Below are 21,863 nucleotides of genomic sequence, written 5' to 3'. Positions count from 1 at the left end.
TTTGTTGATCACTATGTTTGCCTCAGATTTCAGAGCTGTGGTGAATCAACTGTATATGTTGGGAGTGGGAAGACCAATTAGTTTGAAACAATGAGTGACCTTAAATCAGTCCTTCCAGAAAATTATTATTATGAAATCATGCAAGCCCCGCATATTTTGCGCAGAAATCGGCAATTTATGCGGCGAAAGTGCGGCATATTTGAAAAAATGCGGCCCCCGCATAAATTAGAGATGGACCGATTCCGATACCTGAACTTGCGTATCGGCCGATACCGAGTACCGATCCGATACCAGTGTGTCATATATTTTATTATATTTTAAGAACTGTAAACTACTATCCCTGTATGGATGTGATATTATTTCTATCTTTGTTGTCAGTCTGGCTCAGGTTAAACTCTTTGTGAAACATGAATGCCACAGAACGTTCTTTTATTATGCAGTTTGACAGTCAGTTATAACGGAAAAAGAACATAAATAAACTACTTTAACATATTTTTTCTTTAGGGCTTTATTATGTGGTATCGGATCGGTGCATAAACTCCAGTACTTCCCGATACCGATACCAGCGTTTTAGGCAGTATCTGAGCCGATACCGATACTGGTATCGGAACATCTCTAAACACAGTGCAACATGCAAGAGTTTTCAAAGACTGGTCAGCTTGTTATGTAATTGACTTCTGTATTGAGTTGCAGAGTGGCAGGAATCCATAATCATGAAATGTGATGTACATGCATCATTGGGTGCCTGGCTAAAATGTTAATACTGGTAGTGTTAGTGAACACTATGTTTGTTATGTAAGGATCTGGTAGTTAGAGAGTTAGAGCTCAGGGCTGAGCCATATTACATGAAGGGAGGGTTGAGGGTTGGAGAGAGAGAGAGAGAGAGAGAGAGAGTATGACAAGGGGAGGGCTGAGAGAGCGACACAGAGCAACATGGGACGGTGAGAGAGAGACACATAGAGAGAGATGAGAGGTTAGGAGTTGGCAAGATAATCAGAGACAGGCCACGGGTTCAGAGCTTGGTGCGCAGCTGGTTGAGACGGGTGAAGAAGCTTCAGGCTAACACTGAATGGACGGACAGTGACAATGTGCAACGAGTGGGGGATTTAATATACTGGATGTATATTATCAACTCAATAACCCAAGTATCAAACAGAAAACTGCAGACCAGAGGAGAATAACAGAATGGATGTTCCTTCAACATTTGGTACATTTGGAGATAACCTATGACTTAATGGCTGTGGACGTCTCCTATCATCTAACACTACTGGAAAAAGAAGTAAAAGAGGAACTAAATAATGTAACATTAGCAACTTGGTACAGCATATGGACTTGACATTTTACAAAGTGGAGATCACCTGCTCCTTCGTGTTTAGTACATAGTACTGAATGAGTGGTTTATGATGGGAATAACAAGGGCTTTCCTCAGTGAAGTGAATCTTGATCAATCTAGAACTCACTGTAGCACGATCTAGAGAAGATATTGTACATCTCCCTTGCATCTCTTGTACAAATGATACTACTATGGAGACCCGACACAAGCAAAGCAAAGTTTACAATCTGGTAAACCCACAGCATCCTACCATGTTGGCAGCCCTGATGAGGTGTTTGATTCATGTGGTCCACTGAAAGCATGGAGCCGGAGAACAGACACACCCAGAGCAGCTTCTTCAGCAAGGTGGATGTGCCTGACCATGCTCACTACATCATCGCCTTATTCGTCTTTGTTATCGGGACGCTGGGCATCACTGGCAACGTGCTGGTTATGTTCGCCTTCTATAGGTGGGTTTGTGTGTGTAATCATTGGATTTTGACTGAGCATACAAAAGTAATCCGACTGTATTTGCCCATACTCTTTTTAATGTGGGTCTTTTTTTAATCAGACCCCTGAGGGGATGTTATAATCCCTCAGAGATCTTACTGTCTCACAGACAGAGAGAGCTTTTTGTTGGCTTTCATGTGTAGAAATGCATTTATATTTCTGATTGAAGGTTTTTGCTGTCTTTTAGTCACTGCAAAGTGAGGTTAAGCTTTTGCCATGTTTTTTTAGTCTACAGAGGATCAAAAGGGTTTCCAAAAAGCTGGCGATCACAAGTAAAATAATCTTTGCCTGTTAGTGTCCTGGCCGAAATATCATCTGTTGCATGGCATGGAAGTAGAATGAGGTGTTCATCGCTGCAGTAAATGTGTCCTGCATCCTTGAGAAATGATGTGAAGTACTATCACTACCAGGTTTTATCTTATATATTAAGAACCTTCCACAGCCTTTTTCATGCAAATGTGCTTCTGCATAGCAAGTGCAAAGTGAGTTGAGCATAAGTGATATAAGATGACAACTGTGCTATTACCCAAATGTAATTATTTGTATGCAGTGTAAAAATCTTACATATACCTGGATTTTTTTAACCGTCATAAATCAATTTTACAATGCATTTCCCATCCATAGTGAAATTAACACACTTCATTTAGAGTCAAATGTGTGTCGTTTTGCAAGATGAGTGAGTCTTAAATTGTTAAATTTCTTTGAGAGGTCAAAAAGGAAGAATGCGTGTTATTTGTTGTGCAGTTCTGACTACCATTTACTAACATTGTGCTACTGATGTTAACTAAAACTGGGTCAGAGATAGAAAGTGTGTGTGTGTGTGTGTGTGTGTGTGTGTGTGTGTGTGTGTGTGTGTGTGTGTGTGTGTGTGTGTGTGTGTGTGTGTGTGTGTGTGTGTGTTCTTGGGATTGTCAGGAGCTTTTATAATCCATGTCCATTACTGTAGATAGATTAGATGGGTTCTCCACTGTGGTGTGCTGATCATTTGTGTTTACTGAATCAGAAATGAGCATGATGTTATGGGTTCCAAGAAAATCGTTCACACAGAAAAACACATATACACACACACCTCACATACACAACCAGATTGTTTGGTCTTTGATCAGAGAGAAGCTACTTTTAATTCAGTAGACACAGAAAAAGAGTTTAATCAATAAAGGGTTGTGGAGGCAGACAGCAGGTCAATATAATGCTCAATCAAGCTTCTGTAAATGCAGGGTCACACAGAGTTAACCAGTTCACCAAAGATCTACAAGTATAACTTAAAACGTGACTCTTTTCCTTCCCTTAAAACAAAAGCATGACTGACAGACATTTGTTACATCACACGACCAAGCGAGAAGCTAACTGATGCCTGAGCAGTTTCTTTATCTCTTTAACATCTTGATCAAAATATCTTTAACAAAAACAAACAAGCCTCAGAACATGCTTATTTTCTCTTTTTTTACATTATGTAATTATTTATTAGCTGTACACCTAGTCACACAGTGGCGCAGAGTAACAATTATTACACCAGTATATAACATGCAAACAGATTCCTCATCTACCCCTCAATTAAAACTAAATATATTATCACTAAATATTGTTCTTAATGTAGCATAAATGTCTTTTTATTTTTATTTCCCTGCTGTGCTGCCATAAAAGTAAACACAAATAACTAAACTTTGTCTGAAAAAAACAACCCAAACAAAAACTCAGATGTTGACTAATCAAAGCAAATGAAGGGCTAAAACATGTGTACATTGTTCACACTGAAATTAAACTTCCCTTCCTTTCCTTCCTTTCCTTCCTGTGTGTGTGTGTGTGTGTGTAGTAACAAGAAGCTTCGTAACCTGCCCAACTACTTCATCATGAACCTGGCGGTCGCTGACTTCCTACTGGCTTTCACACAGTCCCCCGTCTTCTTCATCAACTGTCTCTACAAGGAATGGGTGTTTGGAGAGATGGGTAATGCTCATATCTTTCAATCATACCTAAGAGATTATATCATGTCAAAAACGCATTAGATGAAATAGTATTCTACTCTTGTTGTTGAGTCATGTCTGTATGTGTTCCTTCTCTGCAGGCTGTAAGATGTATGCGTTCTGTGGCGCCTTTTTTGGCATCACCTCCATGATAAACCTACTGGCCATCTCTATCGACCGCTACCTTGTTATCACCAAGCCTCTGCAGGCCATGCACTGGGGCTCCAAACGAAGAACCACCCTGGTCATCCTTATTGTCTGGCTTTACTCTTTTGCTTGGAGTCTGGCTCCTCTTGTTGGCTGGAGTGAGTTTCTTCTACCTGGATGTCTTTTCTTGTCATCCTACTTCACCTGCTTCAGAAGTGAAGCTCATTAATACTGTACAGTATACACGACAGAAACAGGCAAATTACCTGTGCTGTAGAAAAAACTTATGTAGGGATGAATGTAACTGATTTCCATTCACATCCCCCTGCAGTTACACAATTCTCATGTTTTCTTACTGTAATCTACTGCTCCACAGACATTACATCCAAACAAGAACAAAAGCAAAACCGTTGATGTTTTACCTGATATCTTACTTTCTGAGGGTAAAAAAAAAAATGATGTTCTTTCACCCTTTTAGGCTCTTATATCCCAGATGGCCTGATGACATCTTGTACATTGGATTATATGACATACACATTGGCCAATAGGTGCTACACGATGATGCTGTGCTGTTTTGTTTTCTTCATTCCACTGGGAATCATCTTTTACTGCTATCTCTTCATGTTTCTGGCTATACGGAAGACTGGCAGGTACTGTAACTCTTATATCAGAGAGTATGTGTGTGTTAAGTAATTTGTGCCTGTGTGGGTGGAGAAACATGGAAATATATATGAGTTTGGAGAGTTTGAATTCAAAAATACCAGTGTTAAATAATCCAGTAATCAATTTTGTATAATTATCTTTCTTCTTTTTTTGTTGTATTTCTCAACACTCCGTTTGAAAAGGATCTACTTTCTACTGCTTACCTACAACTATTGTGTTACTTACTGTTTGTTTAATGTGTTTGGTAATTTCTTTTTGGTACAGTAGGTGGCTGTGTCTGATAAAACTGTGCTATAATACATCTCAGCAAATGCAGATTTTCTAGATGTTCTAATGGAGAAAGGCATGTGTACAATTTACTGTATGTACAATATGCCCATATCCTTACAATTGTCAACTACTGTCACAAGAAGTGAATATTACTATGAGGTTTTTTTTTAGCTTAATTGGCCAGTATCCCATACATTTACCTGATATTTGTTTCAGCGTCTAGCTCTCTCTTTAACTTCCCCCTCCATACTGCTCCACCTACAGGGAGGTAGAGCGTCTGGGGACTCAGGTGAGGAAATCCACCCTGATCCAGCATAAGTCCATGAAGAGTGAGTGGAAGATGGCAAAGATCGCATTTGTTGTCATTGTGGTTTATGTCCTCTCCTGGTCACCATACGCCTGTGTCACAATGATTTCTTTTGCCGGGTAAGACTTCTTTAATAGATAAGAATGTTAATGGTTTTAGTGTGCCTCCACATTTTTAGATAATTACTAAAAATGTTTAATTAATATATTTTGTTTCATTTTTAATCTGTTATAGCATCTTTGCTGTAATCAGTATTCTCTAAAGACTCTACAACCAGTTCTTTTTTAATACATATAATGACCTATTATTGTTGAAATAATGGTGTGTACAATGTAACCAGTGTTTGATTCACAACTAACATGATGTAGCTTACAGTAATCAGTTTCTGCATTGCTACATAATGCAGTATTTGCAGGTTTAAAGGGACATCATCTTAAGTTTTATATTGACTGAAATATTTTTCTTGAATCTTTAAGTGTGAAATACATTGGTTTCTTCTATCATAGATAAAATGCAGAAATTAATTGACAATGAGCAGCAAACTGTTTGAAAGAATTGAGTTATAGCTGACTGATTTTCATGTTTTACTGCAAGCAAATAAGAATCCAAAAATAATGTTAAAGGGTCATGTTTTTTTTGTTGTTTTTTTTTAACCTGGACCCTATTTCCTTGTTTTTGTGTGTAAGTGACTGATGGGAACAACAATCTTTGAAATTGGTCCAGTATTAAGGTGCGAACGGTGTAACCAGCAGCAGCCAACATGACTGAAATGTTCATCTTGCAATGTAAGGGGCAAATGTGCATCGTCAATTTCGTCCACTAAAAGTGCAGTTTTTGCCACTGACAGGCTCAGATTGTTGTGTCTGACATTATGGAAAGGATCCCTACAGAGATAGACCTTTTTAAAAAGAGTAAAATCTCTTTGTTTAACCAGAAACAGCTTTGAGATTGCAATCGCTAAACCCACCAGACTCTGTTTAAATAAACAATACTTTTAGCATGTGTAGAGCCAAAATATGTTCTCATGTAAATTGGTAAACTATGGGTTTATTTCAACCAAAACTAGAGTTGTGATTGTTGGAAAATTGGAAAGATAAACCAAAACGGCTTTCATAGTTTTATTTTGTGTCTGTCGACTTTGAATGAAGTGTATTTTACGATGATAAAATTACTGTTTATTAACATGGGGTCTAGTGGGTTTAGCGATTTCACAGATGCTTTTATGTTTAAAAAAATGATTATACTCTCTGACAGAGAGTCGACCTCCTTATAAATCCTTTCCATAATGTTGTCAGACACTTTTGTGAATGTAAATTGAAGGTGCGCAAATGCCCAATAACTTAGGCTTGTAGCTTGTTTTGGCTGATTGCCGACTGCAGCGATCTTGCTTAATACTGGACCAATGTCAAAGATTTCAGATATCAGTCATTTAGACACAAAAACATAGGAAAATAGGGTTGAAAAAAAGGGTTGAAAAAAACGAAGTTACCCTTGTGTTAATAATCATAATGTTCTCTTCTATCTTTCCATTATAACTTCTGGGATTTCTTCATGCAAGAAGTCACAAAATAAACTGTAACATCTAGAGATGTTTTATATTTCTGTCTGCCTTTTCCTTTACAAAATGTATCTGGACGTATCACATAATTCAATACATATTAAGAATCGAATGAGGCTCAGCTGGAAACACTAAGGAAACCCATATTTAACAGACTTGGCAGTAATACTAAAGTGCCGGATGACTGCAATGCTCTGACTATGAGTATGGATGGCTTGCTGGCAATTTGGATTAGAATCTCCCCAAAATGGCATTGAATGTGTCATTATATAATGTTGTGTCAGAAATAGGTTAAGTACCTCAGGACGACAGACGGTGAAGTTGCTTGTATGTCCTTATCTAACCTATCTCAACATTCACTAAACCCATGTCTCTCCTGGGACTCACAGAAGGTTGATGTGTACTTATGTAACTTTAAAATAACATATTTCCCCTGGGCTTTCACAGGGATTACACCAATATAAAGAACCAATATAAAGCCACACACACACACACACACACACACACACACACACACACACACACACACACACACACACACACACACACACACACACACAGGATCAGATGGACTGAGCCACCCCTCTGTGGCACCTAGCACATTTTAGCTACTGTAATCTCTGATCCATTATGACCTTTTATTATGTTACAAAATATATAAAGATAAAGGGAACTTTGAGTTGTGGTGGGTCTGTCATGTAAGAAACAAACAACAAGATGAGCATGTTTTTTTCAAACTGCTGTTGTTCTGTCTCTTTCAGTCATGCCAATATCCTGTCACCATACACCAAGGTTGTCCCTGCAATAATTGCAAAAGCCTCCGCCATCTACAATCCTATCATCTATGCTATCATACACAACAAATACAGGTAAATGTGAAATCTGTGTCGCTGTATTTTTGTTTTACAAATCCTATTAGATCTTGTATTGGAAGTTATAGTTCGTCATATCCCCCTTTGTTAGGATAACTCTGGCGGAGAAGTTTCCCTGCCTGTGGTTTTTGTCTCCCACTCCTCGAAAGGAATGCATCTCCTCTATCAGTGAGTCCTCTTTCAGGGACTCTGTCATTAGCAGACAATCCACAGCATCAAGAACTCACTTTATTACAGCTTCACCTGACATGGTAATCTTTTTTTTATTTTGTTGTTCTAAGATTGCTTGTATTGTCATCATTGATCTAAGCAAATTCAAATTATGTTGTCTTAAAGGCATACTATGTAACTTTTCCCTCTTTGGTCCCCCTACAGGTTGTCTCATTGGAACTACAGCTCACGCGCCTGTAGTTCCAATGAGACAACCTGTAGGGGGACCAAAGAGGGAAAAGTTACATAGTATGCCTTTAAGTCTCTTTTAGTCTAAATTTTTTGGAGGGACTTTTACAGTCTCTTACTGTAACAACAATCTGTAAAGAAACATGCATACATGTTATCTATCTTGCTTAAATTACAGTAATAAATACCTCATTTCTTTATTAAAACATTTTGTAACATTCATTCTCATGTATTTATTTATTTCAAATGTTGCCGTTGGTCAAGTTATAATATGTACAATGTGTGCAAAACATTGTTCCTCCAGAAATGTGCTTGAGATAGGCAGCCTCATATATTGCAAAGAGCGAGTGCATAAGCAAAATATGTTTTAAAGAAATAGATTTGAAATAAAGAAAAGAGTGGACATTTTGTGAGAGTCTTCCTACAGCTCTTTTACTGTTTGTGACATAATCGGTATTTAAAAAAATATATATTGTTAAATACAATCTAAGATATAGCACAGACTCTTGACTTGATTTTTACTATTTATGAGATACTTTTTGCTACAATTAAAACCTTGTTACACAGGAAAATAATTGTAGTATTTTATTTGATCTGTGTCCAGCACCACAGTAAGACTTACTGTAAAAGTGAACCTCCCAGAGCTTGACTAACATCATCTTATGCATGTGAAAAAATGTGAAGTTCATCATCCTGTTGCTTTCGGTTCTTGACACATTTTGAGTTTTACTCTCAGAGGAACTTCATGTTCAAGTTAAATTGCATGCCATCTGAGGTGAGTTAATCTTGAATGATTTCCTTTTTAGTTTAGTCCGGTTGAGCTCAACTCAGTTCTGTTCTGTCCTGCAGGTATTAAAGGATGTAGAAATGGAGCCTTTGGGAAGGAAATCAGGCAAATCCTCCAGAAGAATACCATCTAACAGACAGTCTTCCAGAGGCAGGTCCTATAAGGAACAATTAGAGCGGAAGACATCCAAGACACACGCAGCAGAGAGGGTGAGAAAACACAACAAACAAAAGGGTGAATTCAGCTTAAATATGTTTTGTGTTAATGAGGAATCTTGTTTTTTTTGTTTTTTGTTTTTTTACATACCAGCACCCATCTACCATGAGTAAATCATTGAGCAACTTTGACCATGAACTGGTTTCCAGCTCTCTCACCGTCGCCTCTCTCCCCTTACTGGTTCTTACCAGGAGACGCAGCCAGAGTCTGACCAATGAGATTTCAGATGCACAGGAGAAGAAAGACAGCATCATGGATTATCACAAGAGCGACCTGGTTGATTCCCTTAATTTTGGAAAAATCCCATCCACTGATCCCAGGTCGCCTCAGGATGTCCCACGCATAATCGTCATTAGTCCTACATCTGAAAGCAGCCTCATCAACCATGACAGTGTCTGCTTAGAAGACAGTATTGAGGATATGGAGAACAATGTTTTTGTCAGCCTGAACTTCTCAACGGAAGTCTTTGAGGCAGTGGAGCTAATCTCTTGACCAGCTGGCCTTGCCTGGACAATAATTACCATTGTACTCTTTTTCACTGATATTTATTATAACCACAGACCACATCATATTCTTCTCTACCGGTCCAGGCTTGTTTTGGCTGTGGACAAAATCAATCAAAATTGTTTCTGTTTGTTGATGCATCCTGTAAAGTTACACCACTCTGTTGCTTAGATAACTGGAGTGCAGAAGAAAAGTTGGTATGAAAAATGAAACAATATGACCTGGCTCTGGTATGCACTGTGCAGTGTTTGCCAGACTTGGCAAGGACAGGTGCACCCCAAGGGCATGAGTTACATATTTTTGTTAGATCCCTCATAAATGACAAGTGTAACAACATATTTTCATAAGTTTGGGGCCTAAGCTTAACATTGTGCATCCTTAGTTTAACTATTCAAGCTAAAATCCATGAAACTGTGATGAAGTTTTGAAATGTTTAACTCCTAGTTCATCTAGGCACACTTTATAGATTATCTGCTGGAGACTGAAGAGAGGACATTTGCATCTTAAATTAGACCAGTGTAGTTAAGAACAATGGTAATATAACCACCTTAATGTGAAAAGGAGAAAGCATGAACAAAAAAAAAAAAAGCAAGACTGTTCATTTTGAGTCCTAATATCACAACTCTAAGGAAGGAAAGCAATGGCATTAGGTTGTGAGGATGTTTTTATAGTATATACAATTTATATATAGTCAATTCTTGTCTTGTGGTAGTAGGCCCTTCTGCCAGTGTGGACCTCTACAACTTTTCCTTGGCGGAGACAGTGGTATAATATATGTGATGCTGTTAAAGGTCCAATGTGTAGGAATTTCTCCCATCTAGCGTTGAGATCATACTGTATATCGCAATCAACTCTCTCGCACCACGCAGTTCAAAGTATGTATTACAGCTACTGTAGCCTTCACACTTCAAAAAGCCAGTCTCTTGCTCTTTTCAATATCCTTTTTCTTTTTCTGGGCGAAGAAGAAGACTCCTATTCCTGAAATTTGGATTTTGAATACTGTGGTCCTCCATGTTTCCTTCTTCAAACTTGCCGGGGCCCGGCAGTGTCAGGACCGGTGACCAGAACTCAGACGCAGACCAGAGGTAGTTGCAATAAAAGGTGATTTTATTGAACAGAAAAGGCAGAATGTGGTCCGGAAGGCAGGTGGTAGGATGAGTAAGAGAGAGGCAATGGGGTCCGGGCTCCAGAAGTCTGGGTCTAGTGGTGCAGGTAGGTTGGTCAGGTTTCCGGCACAGGGCGAGGTGGTTGGCTGAGGTGAAACAGGACAAAGACAGGTTAGCAAAAGGTAATTCTCAAAAGTGAAGGTTACTAGGTTGGCTGGCGTGATTCAACAATCCAGCAGAGACTGGAAGGTTGGCCTGGCTTATATGGGGAGTTGATAGATGATCAGGAACAGGAGTGCTGAGTGGTGTGATGAGCCTCAGGTGTGACAGTGGAAGCTCCCATGACCACACCCACCTGTGACTTCTAGAGCATGAGGGAGAGGCAAAACACAGAGGGAGGCCAAACCAAAACACACCAAAAGGAAAAAACACAAAATGTACATTCACACACACACACACACACACACTATAAGGGAAGGCCAGGGTCACGGTCAGTGGACCGTGACAGGCAGAGATGTTCACAAGTCATTTTTTGGAAGTCCAAGTCAAGTCTCAAGTCTTTGAGGGGCAAGTTCAAGTCAAGTCTCAAGTCTCTGGCCATCTGATCTGTCCCTAACACTGTATTGTTAAATGTTATGAATTCAAAACATGTCCTGTAGCTACCATCCATACAGTACAGTATCAAAATCAGTTGTAGGCTAACTTTATGGGGTCTACTAAACACATCCCTCTAGACCTCGGACCTGGTGAAATATTAACCTAAGTCTGTCACATCATATGGATACAACTATAAAAGGTACAATGTGCCTGTTCCCAGCATTAGCACAATACTTTGCGATGGTTAGCTTGTTACCTGTGGTGATATATGCTAAATGTAACGTCTCTTTCACTCAAAAAAATCTAATGTCGAAGTGGAAATCAAGAGAATAGTGGCAGCGCCACATTAGTTACAGAACATGCATCTCAGTGTCAGTCCAAATTACGCAGAATAAGCAGTATGAACTCACTGATGTAATGCAATTTATTTATTTTCTAAGTGTAAGTACGCTCAGTGAAACTGAGTCCAGCGTGAGGGAGATCCGACTCAGAGGAGGAGAGGTTAGTGAGGTCAGCGTCTCCACGGCACGGATCCACTGCGTTGTTGATCCGGCATAATTGGTGCCACACACCTTGCATGTAGCTGTTGGCTTACTGCCTCTGTTTACCAAGTCATTGAAAGCAAAACTAATGACAAAAGGCACAACTCCGGGAGGACTTGGTGTCGCCATCTTCAATGTATTTTTATGTGTGAGTGCGCACATAAGGCATAACGCACACGTTACGTTGCACATTATAGCAAAGGGCAGGTGACATGCAGCGCGTCATACGTTTCCCCAACGTATCTGCGCCAGTAAAAGAAAATAGAAATACATGAATACATTTAGATTTAAAAAGCTAGAATTGCATGAAAACAGGTTGTTGACGAGTCTCGAAGCTTGAGTCTGAAGTCTTTTGGGTCGAGTCGGAGTTAAGTCTGAAGTCAACTGTTTGTGTGACTGAAGTGCGACTCGAGTCTCCATCTCTGGGGCCGGGAAGCTACGATACCCATTAGCAGCATTAGCAGCACCTGTGAGTTTATCATGTGACAGCGAAAACACAAAAGGCGGAGCAGTATGTCCTGTATGTCCCTTACCGGCTAATGTATTTCAAGATGGTGCATGAATATGGAGCTTCTACCCCAGTTCATGCAAATGCAAATGTAAAATTTCAAGCCAAAAGGAATACTTGGAATTGATGGTGGTGGTAAATATTCATGAAAAAGGACAAGTTTGTGAACGGGCAACACAGATTTTGATAATGAACAACTAAACATGTTGAATTTAATACTGGTCAGAAGACTGAGGCAGAGTCAAATGTGTCTCATAAAACAATAAACTTGTGGTACTTTTAATTCTTTTGCTGTCATTATGGACAATGTGCTTAACAAATGCTCCACTGTTCCCTTAAACTATTCCTATTTATATAGAAACATAATTGTACTATTTTGCTTGCTTGTGAATGCTACAGTGTTGGTACCAGTGATAGAAAGAATTTGTTGTCATTGTAGAGAATACAACGAAATTAGGAGTGCTATTCCTGATCAGTGCAATAAAAGGAGTAGCAATTTGAATAAGTGTATGATTCAAAATCCCATTATAGGAAGAAAGCACCAGTAATGTAGATTTCTATACAGTAGACATATTATGGCTAAATGTGCTTGCTGAAGACTGTGTTTATGTGGATGGTTAATTTATTTCAATTAAAATATCCTTTCTTTTTGACAGATACTAGAATCACTATTTAATGAATGGCAACTCCTTTTGCTCTTAACTGGCTAATTATTCCTACTTCTAATTAGTGTAATCATTCCAGTAATTTAGCAACAATTCTTGCAAGTGAAACAAAAAGTAGCTGTTGGTTGACAATTAGGATTAACCTTTGGTGTCATGTCTGTATCATCTGCGTTTTAACATTTGATACTTATGCATCTGTTGGTTTTATAACTACAGACATTATGGGGCAATGATGGTGAGGGAATGTTGGAGTAGTACTTTTCATGTTAGTTCATGGGCTGATCAAACACTCTGAATCCACCCTTTGTGACATTTCCATCAACATTTGACACCTAACACCACAGAGGCACCAACTGTAAAACCTGTTTTTCTTCTACAGAGCCTAATCTGGATGGTGTGATGTGTTTTTCATGCCCTCATACCCTGATGTTTATATAATTTGATGTGATTTTTTGTCTCAATATGTTGTTGGCTAATGTTTCATGTATACTGTTTATCTTTCACTTTGCGCAATTGTGATAATGCCTCAGACATACTTTCTGCAGGTAAAAAAGAGTTTATAAATACATTTGTGGCCATATGAAGAAAGCCACATGTATGAATTGTAATACAGCATTTAAACTGGGGTTTGATTTCACCAAAATCATGTACTTGAAATCAACAAACCTGCTTTGCTGCACAAAAAGGATTCTGCAAAGTTGGCTATGCAAATATGGTATGCACATTTCCCTATATGTGCATATTAACAAACTATGACAAAATATGCTAAGTGTTGTTTATTGTTAGAAAGTGATGTTAGATGGCTTTACCATTCATATACCACATCCATTAAATTCTTAAATTTAAACTCAGTTTTATAAAAAATTTTGACAATTAACTGACTTAATTATAACACGTGTGACTGTCTGCCTCTTGCTACTCTGACATCACATGAGCATGTAGGTAATTGGTGTTTTTCATCAAGATGCTTCATGATATCCCAGGTCTCAGCAGAGGTTTGAATGGATCTGTCTGTCTAAAGCTAAGGAACACACTCACCTTTTGCTCGTTAGGTCGTCCTTTACATACTTTTTTTTTCAAAGCAGACATTTTAAGTTTGGATGCAGAAAAATAGTCCCTTACAGTGCTTTACTTATATATGCTGTTTTGGGTTTACTATTACTAGCGCATTACTATGTATGTTGCATTTTTTTTTATTTGTTTAAGATTGAGCTCATTTAACTAATATACACTGTTGGGTAGTTTAATCTACAGCAATGCATCATATTCTATAAGATCTGTCACGTCTGCCTCAGTTGGCAAATTCGCATTTCCTAGGATGGTGAAGGCATTACCCGCCCTCCTCTGCCTCTGATTGGCTTTCCCTAGACCCATGCCTTTCCTGAACTCTCCAGACTTGCCATTCTCCATCCATTCACCATATGCCAGACTGTCTTACCGGTCTCAGTCACCTGACTCCTACATCCACCTGCTCCTGTTCCTCATTCCCCAATTAACCCCGCAGTCTTTATACCAGCCCATCTCCACTTTGCTCTCTGTCAGATTTTCAATGTTGTTCCATGTTTTTGCTTTCTAGCCTCTGAACTGAGAGCTCTGCATGCTGGAACCTGAACCCTTATTGGTACCTGTCTTTCTTTACCTCTCCGGTCTCATTCCTGTCCCACTATGGATTCCCTGTTACTTTTGTTTGGACTCGCTACCCTGCCAGTAAGCTTTGTGTCTTTTTCACTCCTGTCATCGTCTGCATCCGTGTCCTTTCCTTGCTGCCTCATACTCATTTACCTGACAAACATAATCTCATGTGTTTGTAGCATCGCTGTCCTGTGTGTCTTCTTGAACCTTTTATCTCTAGAAAGTAAACTTTTCATGTTGAGAAAAAAACTTTTTTTCAGCTTTGTGATGATGCATTTTTCATCTAATCTGAGAGGCTTTTTCCAAGAGCGGTATAAAGTTGCATAACATGGAATAACATGGAAATACTCAAGTGAATTAAGTTTATACTTAAGTACAATACTTGAGTAAATGTAGCATACTACTTATTCCATCACTACATATTTACAACGACTGAGCAGAAATATGATGTATATGTAATGACACTGAACAGCCACTAGAGGGATGTAGTGAATAATATTTCTGATATCTAGGAATTCACCCAGTGTCAAAGATGGTGTAGCCTCTTTCTTTGTTACAGTAATATATCAACAGTGTAGTCATTTTAGAAAGGAAAGTAAAAGAAAAGAGCAAAATGCCACATTAACTCTCACTCATGCAGTAAGAGAATAGTCTACTGTGTGTGTTTTCCTTATTGTTACCCCAAACATTCAGACAACTAAATTTGACATTTTAGAGCAGTTGGAAGGTATCATATTGTCATGTTATGCTCATACTAAAACAGTTTTTGGATAGAGTTTTGAAAATGTTTTAATATGGCCTACTGTATTCCTAATGAAAAGTGTAGATGTCTGATGACCGACCGGTCTGACGTTTGATTTGTACCACACAGTATCTTGAAGTGGTGGATATTATTCTGGGAGGCTATTTATAAGTTAATTAAAGGATAGTGTAAGATTGAATTATTGTTTAACATGTTTCTAAAGTTTCTTTAAAACTCAAATTAACACGGTCACACTACAGTTGGAAATATGTCCCGTGAGTAAAAGACTTCCGGTTAAGCGTTGTTTTCCCTCATAACAAGTATGGTAATAGTAAGTGTGTTTAAACCTAAATGCAAAAAACCTTTTTGCAATCAATCCTCTTGGTGTTGACCTCCACTCTCCTGGCTGAGTGCGTAATGACGTTGCTCCATTACTGACAGACCTATCATGCAAAGAGCTCAATAAGTGGTGGCGGATGTCTAATAAACTGTAAATTAGTACAGAAGCAGGAGCGAGACACTGGCAACACGGTGAGAAAACACCTGCTTAACCCACAATGAATGCTGTTTGTGCCTTCTGTAGTTTTTGTAGTTTATTTTGTTTTCATTCTGTGGCTATCAGCTGTCTTTTCTAAGGTGTTTTTTCTACTTTTATTAATATGAGTATATCATTTTCAAAATTCAATACTAAAGTCCGACGCTGAGTTATGGTAGGTAGGCGACGCTAGGCTACTGTAGATCACTTCTTTGGTGGTACTCAAATTGGTTTATAAATGTCATGTTTTTTTGTTATTTTTTTCTTCAAAAATCCATAAACCCTAATTTTTGTATTTAAGGTGGCAATCACTGTCATGCAGTCCTGGATGGTGTTATGGGTTTCTTATGGTACATATTTGGTGTATTTGTTAAAAATGTTGCACATATTTGATTTGCGCTGTTGTGACAATATCAAGAAGTAATTCTTAGAGTATCATTAATGGCTATCATTTCAAGTAAAAGATCAAATTAAAGATAAATGACATTAAGGCAGATGGAGAGAAGATAATGTAAAAATGAGGTTACATTAAGTGAAAGCAAGTATAAAAGATGAATATTGGAAGATATATCCACATAGAGAGAAAGAGGCAGAGAGGTGTAGGAAGAGTGTGTGGGGGGCGGGGTAGTATTGATGTTTGGTCATGCTTTAGTCTATGCTGAATGGAGCAGATGCTTGGATTTCCCCTTGAGACCCTGCTAATACTATGGCGCTGCCTGGGGCCACTGATATATAGGCAGCAATGCAAGTACACACACACACACACACACACACACACACACACACACACACACACACACACACAGCACTTGATTAACTTTCTCTCTTCTCCCCATCCTTCTGTGATCTTAACTGCCCTATGTCACCTTTTTCTCTTTATATCCTGTGTCCATGTCTCCCCTCAGTTTCTGCAGTCAACGCAGACTGCTAGAAAGGAAGGAAGTAAAGCATTGGAAAGGCACAAAAGTCAGTGAACCAAATGTGTGCATGTGTATTTCTTTGGCTCAATGGTGTTTTAAGACCCCGTCGACTTCAAGGCAGCGCTGCGACCGTTGACTTCAAGGCACCTAACCCTAACCTTAACATTTTTGCCTAATCCTAGTGTCTTCCAGGCAGCCCTGCCCTCCCCGAGCTGTAGTTCCAATGAGGTGAGCTTTAGTTCCAATGAGACAACCTATAGGGGGACTGAAGAGGGAAAAGTTACAAAGTATGCCTTTAAGCCCCCCATGTCGCCTTCTAGGCAGCACGGCAATGGTTATGTTTAGAGTTAAGGTTAGGGTTAGCTGCCTGGAAGGTGACATTGGAGGCTTAAAACGCCATCAAGCTGCATATTTGCCTACAAGTGATAGGAAGAACACCATCCATGCATTCATTTTCCACTAAAGCGTGTCATGACACTGAGGATGATTTAATGAACGTAGTCTTAATCATGAAAAGTTATGACAAACTGGCAAGTCTGAAGGCTGTCAGCAATAACACATACACCAACATGACATCATGACTTTGCGTAAACATACACGCCACTTTCCTAAAGCCAAGCGGCGTGTTATCTGTATGCATTTTGAGCTATCCGCGTGTATGTCTACGCTGTATACACGGACAGCAGTCTGCAACATCACAGCGTAAACATACACGCCACTTTCTAAAGCCACGTGGCGTGTTATCGCGAGGCTACGTGTTACAGTTGGGTTTAGGAAATGTCACACGCGGTTGGGTTTAGGAAAAGAAGAACCGGTCGGGTTTAGGAAAAGAAGAACGAACGTGGAAAGGAAATGTCACACGCCGGATACAATCCCCACACTCCTGGGTGAAAGTCCTGTGTTTTACCCATCCACCGACCCGACCAACCTCCCTATGTGGATTTTCGCCCTTTCATTCTACTCGCTACAGCGTCAATTCACACGCAATCACAAGGTAATGGAAGTCAATGGAGGCCAAACGGCGTTGATAAACACTCTAAAAAGCGAGTATGCATCTTGATAACACGCCAATAATGGCATACGAATTGGCGTGTCATACATATGCCACTTCATGAGATCAGTCTACACACACACACACACACACACACACACACACACACACACACACACACACACACACACACACACAAACACTACATTACACTAACTCTATAACATGCATTCTAAGTCCCATGTTGTTTTAACTGTTAGGATGTTCAAAAGTAATGTATCTTGCCGTTTGTATGCAGGAAATTATTTTAGATATGGGCCAACATACATCAATCATACCGCAATTGTGGAAAGCCAATGTCAGTACTGCCAAAATTTAAAAACTAGAAAGCAAAATGCTTTTCCAAAGATTAAATATTATTTTTTTTGTTTTCCAAGATGTTCGTGGAGCTGTCTCACCACTGTGCGCAATTTGTTTAAATTTTTCCAGCTGCAAGTAGCTGCTCCATTACTGTTATGCATTGCACTGTGGGAAGATTCCATGCTCTGAAAAGTTGGTCACTTTTTCACTGTCAACTAGGGGCTGAATCGTCCCTCCTGTCGGGCTGCTGACAGCGCATGGCAGCCAAAAAAATCAGTAACACTGGACGGCAGCAGAGGAGGTTGTGCCAGCGTCTCTTTCAAAAGTAGTTGCAGTTGCACCAAGGCTGAGAGTGTCAGAACAGAACAGAGATGAGTCGAGTGACACGCAAGCCGAGTCCGGGTTCTTCTCAACTGATGACTCGATTCGCCTTGATGGATGGTGCATACATAAACCTATTGAAAGGACATAAACAATAAATACAGACACAAATATGTATAATATAACTTTAGACCTTGTGACAGCATGGAAAGACACCTGGTAGGAGGGAGAAAAGTGTAAAAGCGTAAGTCTCTCAGTGTCGAAGGCAGACATGAAAAAACATCTGAAAAAGTCCTGCACTGACAACCGATGCCATGAAGAGGTTATCCTCCCACTTGATATGCCACCAACCAATCCACCGGAGCACCAGCTTGACATCAGTCCACCTAGATGGAGTGAAGTGAAGCAAACAGTTCAGAGTGCAAGAGCAGCATCAGCTCCAGGCCCTAATGGAGTTCCATTTAGGCTCTACAAAAATGCACTAGATGCCTTGCGCTTCCTATGGAGGCTCATAAAAACGGTATGGCAAAATCAGGAAATACCAACATCCTGGTGAAGAGGTGGAGAAATCCTTATCCCAAAAGAAAATGACCCCAGACCACCAGATCAGACTCCTGAATGTTGAGGGCAAATCTTTTTTTAGCGTAGCAGCTCACAGACTGGCAGGATACCTCCAAATAAACCACTTGATTGTTACATCAATCCAAAAGGCAGGCATCTCTGGATTCTCTGGTTGTCTAGAGCATTCAAGTACCATCTTGCATCAGCTCCAGGTCACCAAGGAGGAGGGAACAGACCTTCATGTGGTGTTCCTGGACCTTGCCAACGCCTTTGGCTCAATCCCCCAACCTCCTATGGACTGCTTTTGACTACTTCAGGGTTCCAGCAGCCCTCACAAGCCTCATCAAGGCCTACTTCCGAGATATGCAGCTATGCCTGATGACAGAAAAGTACAACATGGCGTGGCAACATCTGGAAGTGGGTATCATGGCTGGTTGCACCATCTCCCCACTAGCCTTCACTATGGCCATGGAGGTAATCATTTGAGCATCTCGCTGGGTAGTTGGAGGACAGTGCATAAGACCTGGCCTAATGATGTTCGAGCATACATGGATGACCTCACAACATTTACCACGACCAAGACTTGTACCGTAGAGCTGTTGAGAAAGCATCAAGAGAAAATTGAGCTGGCTCGGATGAAGATCAAGCCAAGCAAGTCCAGAAGCATCTCCATCGTCAAGGGGAAGCTGTCAGACCAACATTTTTACATTGGCGATGAGGTTATTCCAACTGTTTTACAGAAGCCTGTGAAGAGCCTGGGTCAGTGAAATAACTCCTCCCTCAAAGACACAGAGCAAGTAGATGCAAATTGTCTCCTCCCACGCCTCATGTGGCCACTTACCCTCTATGCAGCGCCGTTCTCAAAAGTGGAAAAGCTGGAGAGATTGAGGAGCTCATATTAGAGATGCACCGATAGACCGGCCGGTGACCGGAATTGGCCGGTTTTCATGTGCTCGGCCATGACCGGCGACCGGCAGGTCAGTCTGACATATGCCGATTTCATGCCGGTCAATGCTACAATTAACTGACAACATAAGTTATACGAGTTACAGTTTTCAATGATGCACGCACACACGGACGCGACAGCACAGTCTCTTTTTCCTTTCTCTCAACTTTTCCGCCATGTGTCGCGTGTACCCGCTCGCGGTGTGAAGCGCGTGTCCGCGCTATTCTCGCACATGTAGGGAACCTCGTGAATTAACCTGCAACATGTCAGCTGTTTGGAAATTCTTCAGCGTGTGTGCAGAAGATAACAAGTTTGCAATATGCAACACCTACAAGGAAAAAGTAGGGCGTGGAGGGACAACACCAAAAACCAAAATCACATTTTTTTAGTTGGATATTGGATGTGAAAAGAAGGAAATGTTCTAACATTGCACTTTAGATGTGTGTGAATTTCCCACAGTAATTTATATAGTTCTATTTTATAGTGATCCATTATCTATTCAAAAAGTGTTCTATGTTCTGTGAAAAATGTTCTATTAAAGAAAAGATAGAAAATAAATATTTGTGTGTGCTGTAAAGAGGTTAGAAAAAATGAAATCGGAATCGGCTAAAATCGGTATCGGCTGGCCTAACTCAAAGAAAATCGGAATCGGCCTAGAAAATTGTAATCGGTGCATCTCTAGCTCATATGCAAGGAAGGGACTTGGTCTTCCCAGGTGCCTCAGCAGCATAGGGCTCAATGGCAAAGGAGTCTTGGAGCTACCCATTTCCAGTCTGTCAGAGGAGCACAAGTGCGACAAAGTCAGACTGGGGATGATGCTAATGGTTTCCAGAGATCCATTTGTAGCCCAAGCCACTCCCAGGCTAACCACTGGGAGGAAATGGAGCCCATCTGAGGCAACCAAGCAGGCGACAGCAACACTCAAGCACAGGGACATTGTGGGCCAAGTGCAGCAATGGAGGGGTGTTCTTGGCCTTGGGGAGAGTACCCCAGCCTGGCACAAGGCTACGACGTTCCAAAGATGCAGGCTTGTGGTTGAGGAGATACGGCAGCAAGAGGAGGCAACAGGGTGTGCAAAATCTGTGCCTCAGGCAAAGCAAGGGCAGTGGATGACATGGGAGGGAGTGAAGAAGAGGAAGATCTCATGGAAAGAGCTATGGGAAATAGAGACATTTAGAGCAAGCTTCACCATCAAGGCTGCCTATGATGTCCTGCCATCTCCCGAAAATCTTAACCAGTGGTACGGAGAAGACCCCACATGCCCTCTCTGCAGCCAGACTCCGGCAACACTCAAACACATCTTGGTGTGCTGCAATACCAGTCTCACTTCAGGTCGTTACACCTGGTGGCACAACCAGGTGTTACGGTGTCTTACAACAGTACTGGAAAGTCGGCGAATGAATGTTAGCGCCCTCCCTACTTCATACTACTACTGACCAACAATGACATTTCTCCGGGAAGACGAGGATCAAGCCAGGCTCTCCACTTCAGCACCAGACACTGGACGGATAGGCAGGGCATGCGATTGGAAGCTGGTGGCAGACTTAGGCCAGAGGCTCTGCTTCCCAGCTGAGATTGCGTCAACCAACCTCAGACCGGACCTCGCACTTGGTCTGCCTTATTCCAGCTGGTTTACGTTATCAAGCTTACAGTGCCTTGGGAGGATACTGTGGAGGAGGCCTTTGAGTGCAAGAAACTGAGATATGCCGAGCTGGCAGCTGATGCGCAACAGCGAGACTGGACAGCAAAGGTTTGACTGGTGGAAGTAGGCTGCAGAGGGTTTGTAGCCACATCTACTTCAAAGCTACTCCGGGAGATGGGAGTACAAGGGAAGGCCCATCGGCAGGCAGTCAAAGGCCTCTCCAGAGCTGCTGAAAAGGGGAGTCAGTGGCTGTGGATGAAAAAGAAAGGACTCCACCTGGGCCCTC

General features: G+C 40.7%; 1 protein-coding gene across 1 annotated transcript; it reads left to right on the top strand.

The window, feature by feature from the left end:
- Positions 1–1,615: 1,615 nt before the first annotated feature.
- On the top strand, positions 1,616–9,641 carry opn4xb (opsin 4xb). The gene is made up of 9 exons (XM_078249736.1): positions 1,616–1,782; positions 3,636–3,769; positions 3,888–4,091; positions 4,412–4,583; positions 5,131–5,292; positions 7,493–7,600; positions 7,695–7,854; positions 8,852–8,998; positions 9,099–9,641. Exons 1-9 carry the CDS (start codon positions 1,616–1,618, stop codon positions 9,495–9,497), a joined length of 1,653 nt encoding a protein of 550 aa, XP_078105862.1. The 3' UTR covers positions 9,498–9,641.
- The last annotated feature ends 12,222 nt before the right edge of the window (positions 9,642–21,863 follow it).

This window comes from Sander vitreus, chromosome 5, assembly GCF_031162955.1.
Source record: "Sander vitreus isolate 19-12246 chromosome 5, sanVit1, whole genome shotgun sequence".
NCBI lineage: Eukaryota > Metazoa > Chordata > Actinopteri > Perciformes > Percidae > Sander > Sander vitreus.
The sequence above is the reverse complement of the archived record's forward strand: the minus strand, read 5'-3'. Positions and strand labels throughout refer to the sequence as shown.